General features: G+C 39.4%; 1 protein-coding gene across 2 annotated transcripts in view; it reads left to right on the top strand.

The window, feature by feature from the left end:
* Positions 1-18,034, top strand: part of nlgn2b (neuroligin 2b) — a 66,978-nt gene that overhangs the window by 42,994 nt on the left and 5,950 nt on the right. The window contains exons 5-8 of one of the 2 annotated variants that reach the window (XM_084941823.1): positions 13,284-13,469; positions 15,837-16,102; positions 16,403-16,556; positions 16,851-17,217. In XM_084941823.1, the coding sequence (XP_084797949.1) occupies positions 13,284-13,469; positions 15,837-16,102; positions 16,403-16,556; positions 16,851-17,217 (973 nt within the window). The remainder of the gene's footprint in view (positions 1-13,283; positions 13,470-15,836; positions 16,103-16,402; positions 16,557-16,850; positions 17,218-18,034) is intronic. The other variant, XM_084941824.1, reaches the window with a different exon arrangement.

Genomic DNA, 18,034 nt, shown 5'->3' on the forward strand with positions numbered 1-18,034 from the left:
TTGCACATGACTTAATGGTTTCATTATAGTACAACACGTGCGTCTGTCAATTTCCAGCAAATGATATACTTTATGGATTTGTAATATTAATTTATCATACGCCTTGTTGTGGTGGAATAAAATAAGTGAACCAGAAGAAAATGTCTGCAGCACACAGCCCGGTTCAGAGGTTCAGTGACAGTTGTGATTTGAGATCGCGGCTCAGCTCACCTTCTCCTACCTTCCTCCTGCTCCAGGCCCAGAGAGCCTTCTGATTTGTGTTGCATAGCCATCTGTTTAGACTAATTAACTAATTAACTAATTAATGAACTCTGGGGAAAGGCCCACCATCGTGGGCTCTGAGAGTGAGAACATTTTTCACCGCAGGAAGAGAGATGAAACGCTTCTTCTGGAAACATTTCTCTTCCCAATTTCAGCTCTTTACTTGCAAGTAAGCAAGTAACCTATTTAGGAGTAAATTCCACCATGTTTAATATCATCTTGTTCACAGCATAAAAATGTTGTATTTATATGATTTAAAGTTGCTTGAAAACATGGTAAATTTGATGTAAATTCCCTGAAAATTGTGTTTTATGTGTGCTGCCACAAAAAAACATTTGAGTTTTTCATATACTCATCATATATCATATACTTATGTCAATTTGAGATAAGTTTAACATATTGCTTGGGCTGTCACAATAGCAGAAATGTAGGCGTCTCTAGTAGTACTTGTAGGATTACACGGATTCTGAATACGCTAGTTTGAAAAAAAAAAAAATCCTATGTACTTAAACACAAGCTTCTATATAACAAAATTGTTTTAAATTCCTGACACAGTGGTGTCAGAACGTTTTTTAAAATGTTAGCAATATATTTTGTTGGCAGAAGACAGACTGAAATGTTGGAGCAGGTTCTGAGTTGGTACGAGGTATACATTAGCTTAAACTACAAGCTAGTTACATTAGCTTGTATAATGTTTGCTATTTTAAAGTTACAGTTCATTAGCTTATTGATGTTTTGTATCAGAAAAGGTTGCTTGTTAAAGATTTAATTGGTAACACGTACAAATGGACACTGAACTGAACACTAGTGCTCAAAGAGAGATATCTGAAACCACTTACAGTACCACAGTAGTATAGCATCAAATCAGTCATTTTACAATTTAAGCTAGCAAGTCTTTACTAATGTTTTTATCTCTTGTGTTTTTGAATTGCATGTGTATTAAATACAAAAAAATTCTAATGAACTCCCAAATGGTTGATTCTGTTCATCCGGACATAGCATTTTCAGTGGGAGAAACACTATGTCACCCATCTGACTGACTTCTTCGGTCTCAGCTGACTGCAGGTTTCCCCAACTTTATAAATAGTACATTTGCACAATGACTGAAGCTAGCCCACTGAATGAATAAAATAGGTTGTGAGGTCAGTTCCTTGATCATTAATAAGCAAATTGTCATGACCATTGATAACAGTATAATTAACTCTATAAAATGCTCTACTAATCTTACCCAGAAATGAAAAGAATGTCCTTGCTTTGTATTTATAATTACAAAATGCAGAGAAAAGCCTTCATAATGTCTTCAACTGTATTATGCTTAGTTGAGTTGTTCATTAATTAGAGACTGGTAGGTAAAAATGACGTATCTAAAAATGATGTGCTCATGTACTCTGTTTGTGACACTCCTGTAATTTTATCATTTTATCTTTTATTTAATATGTTTTATTTTAAAATCTTGTGCATTGAAACATTTTTAGTAAAAGTCAAGTCAAACAGTGTCAGTGCAGCCATAAATAGTGCTTAGCTCAGTCAGCCTTCGGAATCACTTTACATTGTGTTGCCTGTTGTTCTCAAACACATCCTTTTAAATATGACATAAACAGTATTTTTAGCCAGTGCTGTCAATTAACTTAAGCCTGCTGCCTTCTCACCACTCAGCTCCTCTCTAAATACAAATAAAACACACCTCCCACTCTTTGCATCTAGACAAAGTCTTCTCACAACCCTCATTTTCTTTTTTCTTTTTGCCTGGTGATGATGCATTCACTGTAATAACAGAATCAAAAACTAACATTATCTGTTTGTGAGTAGATTCAGCTATAAAATCCTCTATCTACACTCTACAAATTACATATTTCTAAATATTTCACATTTCGTGTTATTTTTGTTCCTTGCAAAAGTGTGTTTAATGCTTTTCAGACATCATTTATAATGTGTATTATAACGTGCATGAGGCTCTTGACACATGGATCAGTAGCCAGAGACAGTTTTCAGTGAACCCTAAGGACTTATAGGCATATTGACTGAAACTGACACCAATCTGTGTCGCAGGCTGGTAGCCAAATACACAGCTGCACCAATCAAATAACAGAAGGATCATTTATGCAGCTCCCCTTACTTGATGCTCTACAACCTACATGCCACACATAAGGGACCTTAAATTGTCCAGGCCTCAAGTGTACCTAAATTTCAGTCGATTATGACTGATTGTGATGTTGTAACCATCCAAAGTAGACTAACTATGAGCTACAACACTGTAAAACAATGGCATGTTCTCCTGTAAAAACCACAGGTCTGTATAACATCAAGCTTGTTTTTTTTTTTACGGAACTAATCTACCCAGAATCCAGCTACATCTCTGATTGCCGCAAACATAGTGAATGTGAAACTTTAGAAGCCACAAGAGCGGTGTACCCTACACATATTACCAAATATATTCAAGCATATTATTTTACAGGACTACAATAATGAGAAACGATTAAATTCCAGAAGCTCAAATGTGGTTTTCTGTGTAATGTGGGATTTCAAAGCATCAGCAATGTATTTTGGGATGAGTATTTCTTTCACACGTATTACAATCACACAGTAATGATGTGTCTTTGCCCTTTTCTTTTTTTTCCTTTTTTTTTACATTTTATTTTACAATCAAATCAAATCTTTTTATGGTTATAATTCACTTCGTAGCTGATTGGCTTGGTTCAAGACATTTATACGTGTTTTTTTTGTTTTTTTTAAACGAGGACAAAATTCACTTACAGAACTGGAGCGCTTAAAAAAGTGGGCAGTCACTGTTGTGCGCTGCTTTCCAGTGTATGCAACTGAAATCTATTCCTCTGTTAGTATCCCGTAGATGTTTATGATATAACATCAGAGATATTCAAGCTGTGTCTTTGCTCACAGTTGTTCTGAATTTAAATCTGAGATTTCAAGACTGTGCGTCACTCCTCCCTTGGAGGAATTCAACAAGTAAGAATGGAGGAACATTTTCTGGCAGTGAAAGACATTATTCACACATTTTTTTTCTTTTCAGGGTGATTTACACATTTCAGATAAAACTTTGCTCCAGTGTCTATTATCAGTATTAACTCGTGATTTCAGGATAGAATTAACTGTAAAACTGAGATATTTTTAATACTGGCGAAATGTAAAAAAGGTTCATTTATTTAAATAATTTAAATGCCCCTTTACATGACAGATAGATCTCGGTTGATGGCAAGATTTTTCATTCAGCTTGATGAATCTGTCCCCGTTTTGTGCCATAATTGGTGTTAGCATTCATTTGTGTCATCTACTCAGTGCTAAAGCCTTAATCTGACTGTTACCTAATAGTGGAGGCAGTGATTAAAGTGAAATATCCACATTTAAATACCATTATGCGTAAGTAAATGTAAAATTACATAAATGTTTGCCAATCACTTGGGCACCTGAACTGCCATATTAAGAGGCTGAGTGGATACATGTAACAAGTATGATTAATGACTCCATATCATTAATTAAAATAGCTTCATGTCTGAAATATTAGCCCTGTGATTAAAATTGCGTCCCCTCTGCAGACGAGGCTCTGTTTCAAGACTCTTAATTCGTTTAATTTGACTTGATTTTTTATTCAGGCAGGCTGCAGTTTTCATGAGCAATCAGGCGTTTCTGAAACAGAACTTTGAAAAGTCTTGGGAGGCAACGTGATGTTTGAACCGCTGCTTTTCAAATTTGCATGGCAGCCTGGTGTTATTGCACGGCACGGTGCCATTTGAGTGGACAGTTGTGAGGAAAAATTGAACGAGATAAGTAAGGTAATAAATACAATGACATCAGAGGCCTATGGGTGGTGTACTGAAATAACATTAGTTCAGTGGAAGTGGAGCCCAATTGCGTTATAATTTCATTTCTGGGTATACTTGACATACAGAATGATGCATAATTGAAACCTGCCAGCTAGTCTTCAAATCAAACCCTTGGTGCCGACAAGGAGATTTAACAGATTTGTGTAACCAAAAAAAAAAAGAAAAAAAAAAAGATAATCCAGCAAGAATGTGCAAGAGGTGAACTACAATAGCATCTCACTGAGTTAAAGAATTTTCTATTGTGATTTTCTTCTGTCATATTAATCTACTGTTACATACACACATAGCAGATAATCCCCGACTCCGGTGCACAGTATTGAGTGATCCAATCCACTCTATTCTGCTCATCTAAACAGAGTCTTCAGTGTGCAAGAGACATTCACCATCTGCTAAGGGTTTTTTTCCCCCGCTCCTTTTTTTGTATAATAATGCCTCTACCTGTGCTTGATTAATTTCATGACTCACATATACAGAGACAAGAACGCTTTGTTTCCTCTTTTCAATCACCTTTCCTGTGTGTATAAAAAAAAAATCAACATCTTTCCTCTGAATGTAGGCATCTCTGATCATCTCCTGCGTGACGTCACAATGAAATTATATAATTCGTCCTTCACTATATTCCTCTCTACTGTCTGTCAGTTAACATCTGACAGTAGCTTTGGGCAATATTTGATTTAATACCTGTTTCATGTCTTTCTTTCTTTTTTTTCCCCTTTTTTAATCCTTCACCCTCAACTCCATCCCCCTCCCTCTCCTATTGTTCTTTCTTCTCTGTTCACAGAAATATGTTCAGTGACCTACTACAGTTATTCCGTTCAGTCCTATAAATTGCTCTGCAGATGTTCCTATCTCTGTAAAGCGATAATAGGGCTGAGCGTAGTTTTAGGGCTAAAATGTGTGAATGACTTTTACAAATATGGGTGACAACAGAGGATGTTCTGAATGGTGCAGTTCACTAAGAGAGAATTAGAGTAAAGACACAACATACCAATCCGGTTGTTAAGTGATGACGTGGCGAATCCTACTTCCGGGCCTAAAGTAGTCTGCGTTTAATATAGCTTTTGTGTTGTTAACATGTTTAATGTTTTGTATATTTTCTTCTATTTAATCTCAAAAAGCTCCTAAAACAGTCAGTGATCACTGTTGACCTCCCTCGGCTTTTATTACCACTAATCATTTATTTAAGCTCAGTTTTTAAAAACCTAGGATGTCACTACAGCCCAGCCCATGCAGCAGTATATGAATGACTAACCTCGTATTGTGGATGGATTATCTCAGTTGTTCTCCTGGCTGAAGTTTGGTCCTTTTACAGCATCCTGCCATGCGATTACATTCGTTCCTGACCACCGAGAACACTCACGTTAACTTTTATCGAGTGGGAAAAAAGTTAGCTTGTTTATATTATGCTAACATAGCTGTGTCGCTAGCGGTCACGTAGCACATCATTATATAGCAGCTAGCCAAACTTCAGTAACCCTACAAACGTCACTGCTGTTTAGTTTTCTGTCTTCATTTATGTTGGAAGTGATAACAGAGCTGTACGTTTTAATTTGTTTCCAAAACCCCGCAGTCAGGACATGCTATATTGTATTTAGATAGAAGCTAGCGAGCTAACTTCCTGCTAACTTCTAACTCCGTTAAATGTCATAAATTCCATTTTCATGGATGCCTGGATGTTAAACTCAATTGTTACACCTAGTAGAGCAGAACGCTGATCATTTTATTAAAGATGAAAGACTTTAGACAGTTTTTCAACTCTCAGTAATGCCATAGTGATCGTTTGATATATGGACCTGCAGCGGAGTTTAGGCCCAGGCACGGCTAGTGACGTCAGACTTAACGACCGGATAACAATCTCTTTGTGTTGGTCTTCTTTTTTTTGTATCTTGTCCCAAAATGAATAAAAGTCCAGCTAATGCAAATATTTCATCCTGTTGTAGACGCAATACAATATCTATTGGTAATAATAGCTTTTATAATGACTCTCCTCATTGGCATACATTAGAGAAAGAGTAGATGTATTATGGAAAGAACATTTGGTAACAATCCCAGAGGTATTGGAAGCTCCAGTTATTATCATACAGTTTGTTTTTAAATTTCCCTCCATGGTTTCCTCACTCCTCCTCTGTTTCTCTTTCATCCATTCACTTCACTGTCTTCAACCTGTATCTTTAGAGGTTGATGACTCTCCTCACAGTTCCTTGGCTGCTACCTCAAGCAAGTGTTGAATATGCATGAGTTCAGCCTCATAAACTGCTGTTCTCAGCGCTAAAGTCAGTAGGAAAACCAACTCAGCAGATGGGAGGGGTGTGGGTGGTGGATCAGAAAGAAAACTTACTGAAAGAGAAAGAAAGGAGAGGAGGGAATTAGTTTGACTTATCTTCAATGGTGGAAGATAAACCGAATTCCCTCCCTTCATGTCGGCCTTTCAAAGAGAGTGGCACTAGAGCTAGCATGCTAGCACATACTGTGAAGTTGCCTGCATGTGCATGCACTGACTTTGGAGTTCACGTGCATTTGCATGCTGCTGTTTGCGTACTTGAATATGGAAGTGCTTGAATGTGGGTATCCGAGTGCCTTCGTGAGTGCCTGTCCATTTCATTTTGCCTGAAGTCCTAGACAGTTGCCAGGCAACTGTGGCAGGCAGCTCAGCACTTGGCTGGGCAGGAGACACTTCCACATGCCCATGGTTTTGATAAGCGGCACAGGTCAGTGGTAATATGTTACCAGGTCAGAGCCACATAAGGCTAAGAACCAGTCAATTGCTGGGATGATGCAAGGATAATACAATTACATAGTAACATGTGAACTATATCTTGATTAGTGGGGTTAATCCTTTCAAAGTAATATTTCTGCTACAGCACTGAGACATGATTTCTGTTTTTTAATAATCCATCCAACACTAAACACTGCACTATAGAGACAGGCAGCAGCTGTGGTTTCTTATAAATTTGGTAATCCAATTATCTCTAGATTACAGTTTAATCATACTTTTTTTCTTTTCAAAATCGTTATCACATTACAGCCATTTCATAACAAACATTATTGCCTGCTCAAGACGAGGTCACTCTTTGAGGTTGCATATTCTTTGCTTACTTTGCTGATTGCAGTGTTTTCTTTGAATGTGAAATATCCTGTCACAGCATTTGAGGATTAAATTCAAAAATAAAAATGAATGAAAAAACTTTTTAATTAATGCTCATTACAAGTCAAATGTTGACTTTAAGTTAACGTAGATTTTTACTTTTTTTTAAGCTATGATAAAGTGACACATCAGCTGTCATCATGGCTGGAATTTGCACTTTTTGTCCAAGGCAAACAGTCATATTGAAAGAAAAACCCCAAAAGTCAGCAAAATAACTGTGCACTCTGTAATGTGAATCACAATTAAGCCGGGTTAACCCAACACAACACTCCAGGCTTCAAGTGCTTGTTGACTGTAGTGTAAGTACAGTGAAGAGTGTGGAATGAGAGTTGTGTTGTGTCACACTGACTGTAGTAGAAAGGTCAATTTGGCAGGTTATCATCACCACTGTCATCATGGCTGCTGTTACCTTCATCAGCATCGCCATCACTTTCATTAATAATCATCAACAATAAAACTTAATTTGCTATTTAACACACTTGAAAATGTGCTTTGTCTGTTCCTACCACCTGTCCCTTTGTACTGAGCTGTACCACTTTTTTTTTTTTTTTTTTACAAACTGCCCTTTAACTCAGTTTCTTATACAGTGTGTTTCTTTTGTCCGCACGAGAAAACATCTAGAATGGGAATTTAGTTCACAAAACAATACTGCTTCAGGAGAAAGTATATGCAGTTTATGTAGATACACTGAGGCTGTGACCTTGTATATAGTTGCATACGCAAGGTTATGCTGTGCATTGCCCTGCGACAGTAAACATTTATTCAGCCACTATGCACGTTTAGGTGACATACTGTACAAACAATCTAGGATCCATGTGCAGCAGGGAGGTGGAAAACATGCCAATGCAATGTCATGAAACCAAAAATGGTTATTTTCAGTGTTCAGTTGCTGGAAACCAGAAAAATAATTGTTATTTTGGGTGTGACAGTCACCAGTGGCTTATCCAAAGCAATTCACGGTTTACTACACTTCACCTTTGACAGTCGTCTGTCGGTTTTTGGCAAGATAATTTGAAACTTGATGCTGGGAGCATCGCATCACAGACCAAACAATGTTTGTCCTGGAATTAGTAATAAATCTGGAGCTCTGTCTTAAATCAGAGCAAAAGCCAAGAAGCAACAATATGTAGTAACAGCTTTTTCTGCGCAAGTTACGGTGCGCAGATGCCCAGATTCTGGTTACATATTTGTACCATTAGTTGTTCGTAACATCTGTGAAAAGATTTTTTTTCTCAAAAATAGGCCAGATAGACTGTTGTCTTCTATTAAAGATGACTGGAGTGACACTGCACACCAGGCTGCTTACTGAAACACTGATCACAGAGAACGATGTTTGTACTGTTCCCCTGTAAAAAAAACCCATAGCAACAAGGTTCATTGTCTTAACTTGAAAGGTGCACATATTCCTCTAATTTCAGTGCAAAGTCCAGGATTGTGGCCAGTAGTTTGCTCTGGTCACTTTGTGCAGTTTAAAACCGCTAAAAAGGGTTTTACATGTAGCCCAGAAGTTCCCAGTCATCTTGATTTGTGTTCAACCTCCTGGTACATTTTGATGACGTTGCTCAGAAACCAATTTGAGACTTGGCTGCATTATGTAAAGTAGCATGTGGTCATAAACTAGTCATCTTTATTGAACTATATATGGACTGTCTCAGAGTGTAAAGCAAGCGCTAATCTGGAAAGCCAACCAGCGGATGGGGTTATTTAGGTCTGATGGTTGCTTTCGTATAATCCAGCAGGTGAAGTCACAAATTATTGTCGGATAGAAGCAGAGAGCTCCATTTTCCTTAAAGATTTCCTGTGGATGTGTGAATACTTGAATGCTTAAGATAGGCACATTCAATGACTAGCTGTATGTGTAAGCATACCATTTTAAAACGTAAATCAAATGTCATACTTTCGTTTGGATGAAGCCAAGTGACCAAAAAACTCTGGGAACACGTTTTAGTTCATTTAGACTACCCTTTAGTATTATGCTAGCCTTCATTTTTCTCTCAGTCAAATTTAGGGATGACAAACTCATTTTACATTGTGGGAAACATAGAGCCCACTTTAATCTTAAGCGGGCCAGACCAGTAAAGCCGCCCTTTCTGTCAGTGGAAAGAACTTTAATCTTTAGATATCCTAATATAAGAAAAATAAGTGAATTTTTACAGTTTTTCTACAGAAATGAAGAGAAATGCTGCTCTGTTTAGTGAAAGACATCCAGTCCAGGGAGCTGGGTTGGAGTCTTTGCTGGGTGGATTTTGGCCCCTGGGCCCTATGTTTCGAACCCCTGGTCTAACTAGAATAAAGCACCCTGGAGCTTTTGAAAGCTTTTCCTTGACCTCTCCCTGACCTCTGACACTTTTGTCCCTTCCCAAGTGCTTGTGCCCCAGCTGCCCTTGGCCCCATACCTTAAAGCTCTATTATTATTGTTATAACTCTTATTATAACTATTTGAATAGTGAATCTGGAAGGGATACACTTTCTTGTAGAAAAGGCTGTGTTGAACTGGCTATGACCTAACAGAGGTACATACATTCTTAAGGACAGAGAACATGTGACATATTAGAGGGTTGCCAAATTAGAAAGATAACTCTAAAAGTCTTTTTTAAAGCCTCCTCAGTCTTCACGTTCACATTTTAAGTTGCAAGTTTTGACAATTTGAGCCTTGCAATTGGAAATCGGAAAAGCCTAGAGCCATGAGAGCTTAACTGTCCCATTCATGCTCCGAGTCCAGCTAGTCCCTCTGAGTTCTTTCCTTGACAATTGATGTTAAAGTGGTGGACACTAAAGATCCCGCCTCCAGATGATCGACCTGCTCGTTTTGATTAGTTTAGCCAGGCAAGGCTTTGCTTTGATGTCGCAGGCCTGGTTTTCAAAGACTGGTGTTTTAATTCTTGAATGAACAGACCTGGCTTGAAAATGGGTTATTATCATTCTAATATATCAAAGCCAACACATTTGCCACATTGCAAGTATTGTAAAACTTGTTACCGGTTAAACATTACATCTTATTGGCTGGTTTTACCTCGTCTTATGTTAGAAAGGCAGCACAGGGTTCAGAACGCCAAAAATGATATCTGCAAAATAGGCATAATGTATATTAAAATAAAATAACAGTATTCCTGTGATATATTTGATGTATTACAATCCACTTCAAAATGTACGCACTCTGATACGCTTCATAGTTTGCCCAGTAAATGTCCCATATTCAGATGTAAACCATCAATGCAAAGCATCTCACACATGTTTATGCATCATATTGTGATTTTGTAGTGATGGTGGCATTCTCCTGTGGTAGGACTCAGGGCATGCTGTGGAACAATTATGTTATTCTTGTTTTATAGTACTGCTGTTACGTCTGCTTGCGTAGGAGCTTGCCTTCAGACTGCCTTCAGAGTGAGGGGTTTTCAACCTTTGCAAACATGGTCTTGTGCAAGCCTCCAAAAGCTCAACACCTCATAGTTCAGCTGTACGTAGATGAGATGCTGAGTGGTTGACAAGTGGACTGGAGCAGGGAAGGGAGTTCACCAGTAATCGGACAAGCTTAAAGCAAAACATCAAAAGTTAAAAATACAGCAGAGCACAGATGATGGCTGCAGTGGACACTTTTCATTGTTTTTTAACACTCAGTTTCACTTCAGCTCTTCATATGTTATGACTTTGTTCTTCTCCTGACATGTTTGAACAGCACAAGTAAGAGTAGCCCACAGGCTGGTTTTACCACAAACTTTGGACACTGTTTCCATTTGGTAGCAGATGCTCACTGCAGGTAGACGGGCTGTCCATAGCTCCCTACGGTCTACTAAGGCACTGCCAACAGGGAACCATGTTCAGCCCATTAAGCTGTCATTGGCTTTGTTTACAGACTCTAAGTTAACACAGTGCATATGGGCAGGTGGTGATGCTGTACCAGGCTCAGTGTGGATAGGTCAGTGTATTCACACTGAGTATATATTACAGTAGGTATCATAACAGTGCAGTCTGCATGCATCGTGAAGTCTTAGCAAAGTGGCTTTTAAGTGTTATTTAAAAAGTTATAACATTGTACTAACAGGATTTTTTTTAACACAGCCTGGACTGAGATCCATGTTTCAGTGATAACAGTCACTGACACAGAGTGACCAGTGGCACCAAATAACTACATTATCCTACAGGGTAATTTACTGTTTGCTAACAGTGTTGTGGAGAAAACAGTCAGAACAGAGAGCGACCACATTAGCATGACGAGATAGCTGAGCATCTTTGTTTGCCGCTGGTTACCGACTTGCACGGTCAGCCATTTTTTGTCCTTTTTTTTCCTAAAAATTCACTCCAAATTAGCCCCACTTTACATAATTGAGATCAAAACAGCCTTGTGCCTTATATGACCCTTAGATCTAAGCCATAATAAAACTCTCTCTCCAGAAATCTTGCCCCCCAGTATTAGTTATAGGCAACAATCCGGTCGTTAAGTGATGACGTGACGAATCCTACTTCCGGGCCTAAAGTAGTCTGCGTTTAATATGGCTTTTGTGTTGTTAACATGTTTAATGTTTTGTATTTTCTTCTATTTAATCTCAAAAAGCTCCTAAAACAGTCAGCGATCACTGTTGACCTCCCTCGGCTTTTATTACCGCTAATCATTTATTTAAGCTCAGTTTTTAAAACCTTAAGATGTAACTACAGCCCAGCCCATGCAGCAGTATATGAATGACTACCCTCGTATTGTGGATGGATTATCTCAATTGTTCTCCTGGCTGAAGTTTGGTCCTTTTACAGCATCCTGCCATGCGTTTACATTCGTTCCTGACCACCGAGAACACTCACGTTAACTTTTATCGAGTGGAAAAAAAGTTAGCTTGTTTATATTATGCTAACATAGCTGTGTCGCTAGCGGTCACGTAGCACATCATTATATAGCAGCTAGCCAAACTTCAGTAACCCTACAAACGTCACTGCTGTTTAGTTTTCTGTCTTCATTTATGTTGGAAGTGATAACAGAGCTGTACGTTTTAATTTGTTTCCAAAACCCCGCAGTCAGGACATGCTATATTGTATTTAGATAGAAGCTAGCGAGCTAACTTCCTGCTAACTTCTAACTCCGTTAAATGTCATAAATTCCATTTTCATGGATGCCTGGATGTTAAACTCAATTGTTACACCTAGTAGAGCAGAACGCTGATCATTTTATTAAAGATGAAAGACTTTAGACAGTTTTTCAACTCTCAGTAATGCCATAGTGATCGTTTGATATATGGACCTGCAGCGGAGTTTAGGCCCAGACACGGCTAGTGACGTCAGACTTAACGACCGGATAGGAAATTGTATTTATTCACAGGAAGCGCCTGAGTAAATACTGCTAAGCAGAGCTGGCCAAATCAAAGTCGGGTGAACATGCTTGAACACGATTTTCTTTTTCAGTACATCTTCCACCTCTACAGCCACAGCTCTGAGAAGTGTGTAGTTAACTGAAATCATTTTTAGTTGTTTCACGGGTATGTCATCCAAACAGTGGAAAAATTGAAATGCTACATTTGTTACGGAGTGAAGCTGCTTGAAACACATGTAAAGTACTTTAATTCACTCTCATAAGAACAGAGCTGTGTGTGTGTGTGTGTGTGTGCGTGTGTGTGTGTGTGTGTGTGTGTGTGTGTGTGTGTGTGTGTGTGTGTGTGTGTGTGTGTGTGTGGCATTTTGTTCAGTTTATTTTATCTTGTTGTGGGTGTGCACCAACTGTGTAAATGTGTGTCCTGGAAGTAGGTGAAACATGCCTTCTGTTGCTCTCCTCCTCTCTCTGCTGACAAGTTCTCTTAACTGTGTTGTATTTTCAGCGTGGGTATTAAAAATGAGTAATTTGGCAAGCTTTCTGTGTGAAATCTCCACAGACTTGAAGTGAGTTGGAGGCTTAGAAGTTCCTGACAATGACAGGATGCCATCTTCTGTTTGTGTGGGACACGGAAAAAGATATACACATATCCCGTCTCTTTAAATCGGGCCCTGATCCTTCATTTGGGAAAATCTATGTTTTTTCATTCTTTTCCTGTCTGTATTTGTTCTAATTTGCCCTGCAGGGTTTCTGTGCACCGGGGATCAGTCTGCTAAGGGGAACTATGGCTTGTTGGACCAGATCCAGGCCTTGCGTTGGCTCAATGAAAACATCGGCCACTTTGGAGGAGACCCAGAGAGAATCACAATCTTTGGCTCTGGAGCTGGTGCCGCCTGTGTCAACCTTCTCATCCTCTCCCACCACTCTGAGGGTAAGGTTCTTTCCCTGTCCTTGACCGATTAGTAGTCACATACTCCACTCAAAGGGGATTAATATTTCAGGACAGTGTGTGGGTAATGTATTTCTTTACAGAGCATGTTGGTGCTTTTCAGTGAAAAGCCTAAAGCAGATAAAAATGCACTGCAGTATTATTCCCACGAAGAAAGGGATTCAGAGATGAGTCACTTACAGTTTGGGGCATTATGGTATTATTTCAATAAGCAGGACAAAACTCCAAAGATCAAGTAATTTGAAAGAAAACGAGGTTATGAGTTCTGGAGTTGACAAATGGTTTTAGACAGTAGGTTTTTGCTCTAAAACCATGACTCCCCTTGGGACAAAAACCCTTTAGTAATTCCAAATATCATCATTCCACATGAAACTACAGTCACTGAAAAAGCACTGAGATGAATGAGTGTGTCTTCTTATCACTTTTCTGTCAAATTGGGCTTTTAAATGTTACAGAGTTACATATAGTGTTGTGAATCTAAACTTTTACTATGTGTTATAGGTGCATAAACTAGCCCAAACATAGCCCATTGATAGGTGGTTGCTAGGAAGCATGGTCATAAGCATGGCCTAAGATGCACCTCTGTGCAAGCTTTGTGTAATAAATGTGTACTTTATTATTTAATGTGATTTTAATGTTATATAAGGCTTAAGACATCCAACATTTTATTTTATATGTTGCTGTAATTTCTTTAAGTCATCTTCAGGAATAGTTCTCCAGGCTTCTTGAAGGACATTTAAAGCTCTTCTTTGGCCCTTGGCTGCCTCTCCCCCCCCCCCCAATTCTCTGTCAAGATCGTCCAACACTGCTTTAATAATGTTGAGGTCAGGGATCTGGGGAGGCCAATCCATGACTGATAGTGTTCCACGTGGTGTTTTTCTATCCAGGGTTAGTTGTTTGGGATCATTTTCATATTGAAAATTAAAGCCAGTACCATGCAGTACACACTTTCTGAAGGATGGTGGATCAAAATCTGATTCTATCAGTTTTGACAAGCCCCCCAACACAAGTGTCTAGATGCAGCCCCAAACCATGAAAATGATTTGAGCCTGAAACTTGAAATTTAGATTCATCATTCTGTAGGACCTGTAACCATCCACATAACAGGTTCTGGATTAGGCACTAGCATCTGCACCTCATCAGTAGAAAAGGACCGTTTAGTTCTTGAATGGCGGATCTCTAAATTCTCACCAGATGTTCTGTTATTAATACTCTCTATGATTTTGGTCTGTGGAGCTGAGAAGTCAAATAGCGTTTCATTCCTTACCAAGAATTCAGATTATGATATTACTAAACTGTTAACCTTCACACAGAGAGACTAATCTTGGACGGATTAAACAAATAAAAATACTGCATGTACTGTAGGAAGCAGATTCTCGGTTGATGCAAGGGATTGAGTCAGGAAAAAAGTCAGGAGGTCATTTGCTAAGTTTTTAAGGTTCCTATAATACCAGCTCATATTGCATGGATACTTTGATAGTCCAGGTTTTCAGGTTGAACACTGAGGCTCACAGAGTTTATATACTTTTTCCACTGAAAACACATATATTACATCAACACTGATCACACTTTCCTTTATGTGCTTTGACTGTTGGTCAGTGTTATGGCAGGTTTAATAGTGGGTGCAATATCAGAAAAACACAACTGGTTGTTTTGCATAGATTAGCCCAACTCCATTTTGAAAACAGGCTGAAGCAACGCAAAGTCAAAAAAAGTTGGAGGCTGAACAGTTTTTAAAGGTACAGTGTGTGTGTGTGTCTGCATGTGTGTGTGTGTGTATGCTGAGGAGAGATGAGATGAGGCGCTGGAGTTGCAGCTGAGAGGCTTCTTAATTGATTTCACAGGGAGAGGAGCGGGGGCGGGGCACATGCAGAATATGGGGGGGCTTAATTATTAATGGCAGAATCTGCAGATAAAACAGAGGGACAGCAAGCCACTTTACATAACAGTGCAGCAGTGCAACAGTGCGAGCAGTTTTCTTTCTCTTTCTGTCCTTTTCGCTTTATCCAACAAGCCGTGCGCAGATTTGCTGCCATTTTTCTTGCTGCTGTCTCTCGTTGCATGTAAATGAAACACTTCATGTTTTTTACTCTGGTCTTCATAAAGATTTTCTCCAGCTAAGAAGTGCAGCGGGATATCTACTTCATCTTTCCCCTGTAATACTCTACAATTGCTCCTCCTCTAACATATGCATTATTTAACGTGCTCTCACTGTAAGGCCTTGAAGGCACCATCAGCTGCTAGCAAAAGTGTGTCAGAGGGGGGAGGGGGGGGGACAGCTAAGCTGATGGAGAATAAGTGTTTGTATGTTTTAATACATCTGGTTTATATGACTGTGTTTTTGTATAGGGCTGTTCCAGAGGGCCATTGCTCAGAGTGGCTCAGCCATCTCCAGTTGGTCGGTGAACTACCGACCGCAGATTTATACCAAGATCCTGGCCAAGAAAGTTGGCTGCACCACAGGGGACAATGCAGAGTTGGTGGACTGTCTGCGTAGGAAGAGTTTCAGGGAGCTGGTGGACCAAGACATCCAGCCTGCCCGATACCACATCGCCTTTGGTCCTGTGGTAGATGGGGACGTGGTACCTGATGACCCTGAGATCCTCATGCAGCAGGTCGGCTTTGAATTCTTCAATTACCGTACACTGTGTGATACTGTGAGAGACAGAATATCAAAAAGTATTTGATCCGCTGCGCCAGACAGAATTCTGGCTCCCACAGTTTGACTTTGATTTTTCAATTTCATTTTTCTCCATTATAATGAAAATCACATAAAATCAGAAATTCAAACCTACAAATTCAGCAGAGGATGAAATAATTATTTCCCCTATACTATATGAATACATTCCTGACAAGCATTACTGCTCCGTTCTGTTTTGTATGTCATGTTTTGTGTGTGTTTGTCGTGACACCAGGGCGAGTTCCTCAACTACGACATACTGCTGGGTGTCAACCAGGGAGAGGGCCTGAAGTTTGTGGATGACAGTGAAGGAGAAGATGGAATATCAGCTGCCTCATTTGACTATACTATCTCCAACTTTGTGGACAATCTGTATGGATACCCTGATGGTCAGATCCTATCCCTATTTTTCTAGACTATTACGATGTGTTTCTTTCTAAATGTTGTTGGCCTCAACAACACTAAGCATTTATAAAAATGACATAGATTTGCTTGTGAATAGAGACTACAGTCCTTCGTAAGCCAGGCTGGTCAACAGTATTCACAGTAAATTATGTTTAGGAATCTTCCTGTGACCAAAAAATCTAAAAGATTTCAGCCTTACATGCTTCCACATAATGTCGCAGACAAACATGGACCCTATCATGGCATAAATGCTCACATTAACTTCTGTTTTTTCCAAGGTAAAGATATCCTCAGGGAAACCATAAAGTTCATGTACACAGACTGGGCTGACAGAGACAACAGCGACATGCGCAGGAAGACCCTCCTGGCTCTGTTCACAGACCACCAGTGGGTGGCCCCAGCTGTCGCCACTGCCAAACTCCACGCTGAGTTCCAGTCACCCGTCTACTTCTATACCTTCCACCACCACTGTCAGACCGAGGCGAGGCCAGACTGGGCAGATGCTGCCCATGGAGATGAGATCCCCTATGTGTTTGGGATTCCCATGGTGGGGGCCACTGACTTGTTTCCTTGTAACTTCTCCAAGAATGACGTAATGCTCAGTGCTGTTGTGATGACATATTGGACCAACTTTGCCAAGTCAGGGTCAGTATAACACTTAATTTCAAGTGAATTATGAATTGTGTATAAAGTATTGATTATATTTGTCACATATAACACAATGACTAACTCAGTCAGACTTTTAAAAGACAAGCCCAGTGATATTTCTGGGGATTTTACAGATGAAACATTTTTGTGTGTAAAGCTTTATGGATCAGTCCTCTGTGTTGAGATTCTGAAAGACACACAGCATACAAGAGTTTCAGTAAACGCTAACATAGAATATGACATTTCTAAAACTACTGCCGTCCTGGAATTTTCACACACAGCCATCTCTAGAAACTCACAGAAATTCACCTTAAAAGAGTTTGGAGGAGAATTGGTGTTGTCACAAAACCTATAGTGACACAGAGGAATCCCCCACAGTGGAAGAGACTTGGTTTCCATTTCTGTGAGCCATGAACAGAAATCTAAAGCAACAGAGGGCACAAGATCATCAAAACCCAAAAATTGGAAACTGATCGTTGCTTTCTCTAAATGATAGGGTCAGAAGTTGAGGACAGCATTAATCCATAGACCCTGCCTTGTGTCAACAGTCCAGCCTGCTGGTGGTTCAGTGGTGCAGGGAATGTTTTTTGGCACACCATAAGAATTAATTATGAATTAATTATGGTTTGAATGCCACATCCTGCCTGAGTATTGTTGCAGACCATGTGAAACACTATGTCATAATCACACCCATTGGAGGGCCCCACATTGCGTTGCTGAGCTCTGAAATGCTGCAAATGCTCTTAATTGGTTAAAAGCATCATATTTTGCTGTATGTGGGGAGGGCACTGGTTAGTACTGTTGTCACATAACA

This window comes from Perissodus microlepis, chromosome 10 (assembly GCF_051167445.1).
Source record: "Perissodus microlepis isolate ML-2025 ecotype Zambia chromosome 10, ASM5116744v1, whole genome shotgun sequence".
NCBI lineage: Eukaryota > Metazoa > Chordata > Actinopteri > Cichliformes > Cichlidae > Perissodus > Perissodus microlepis.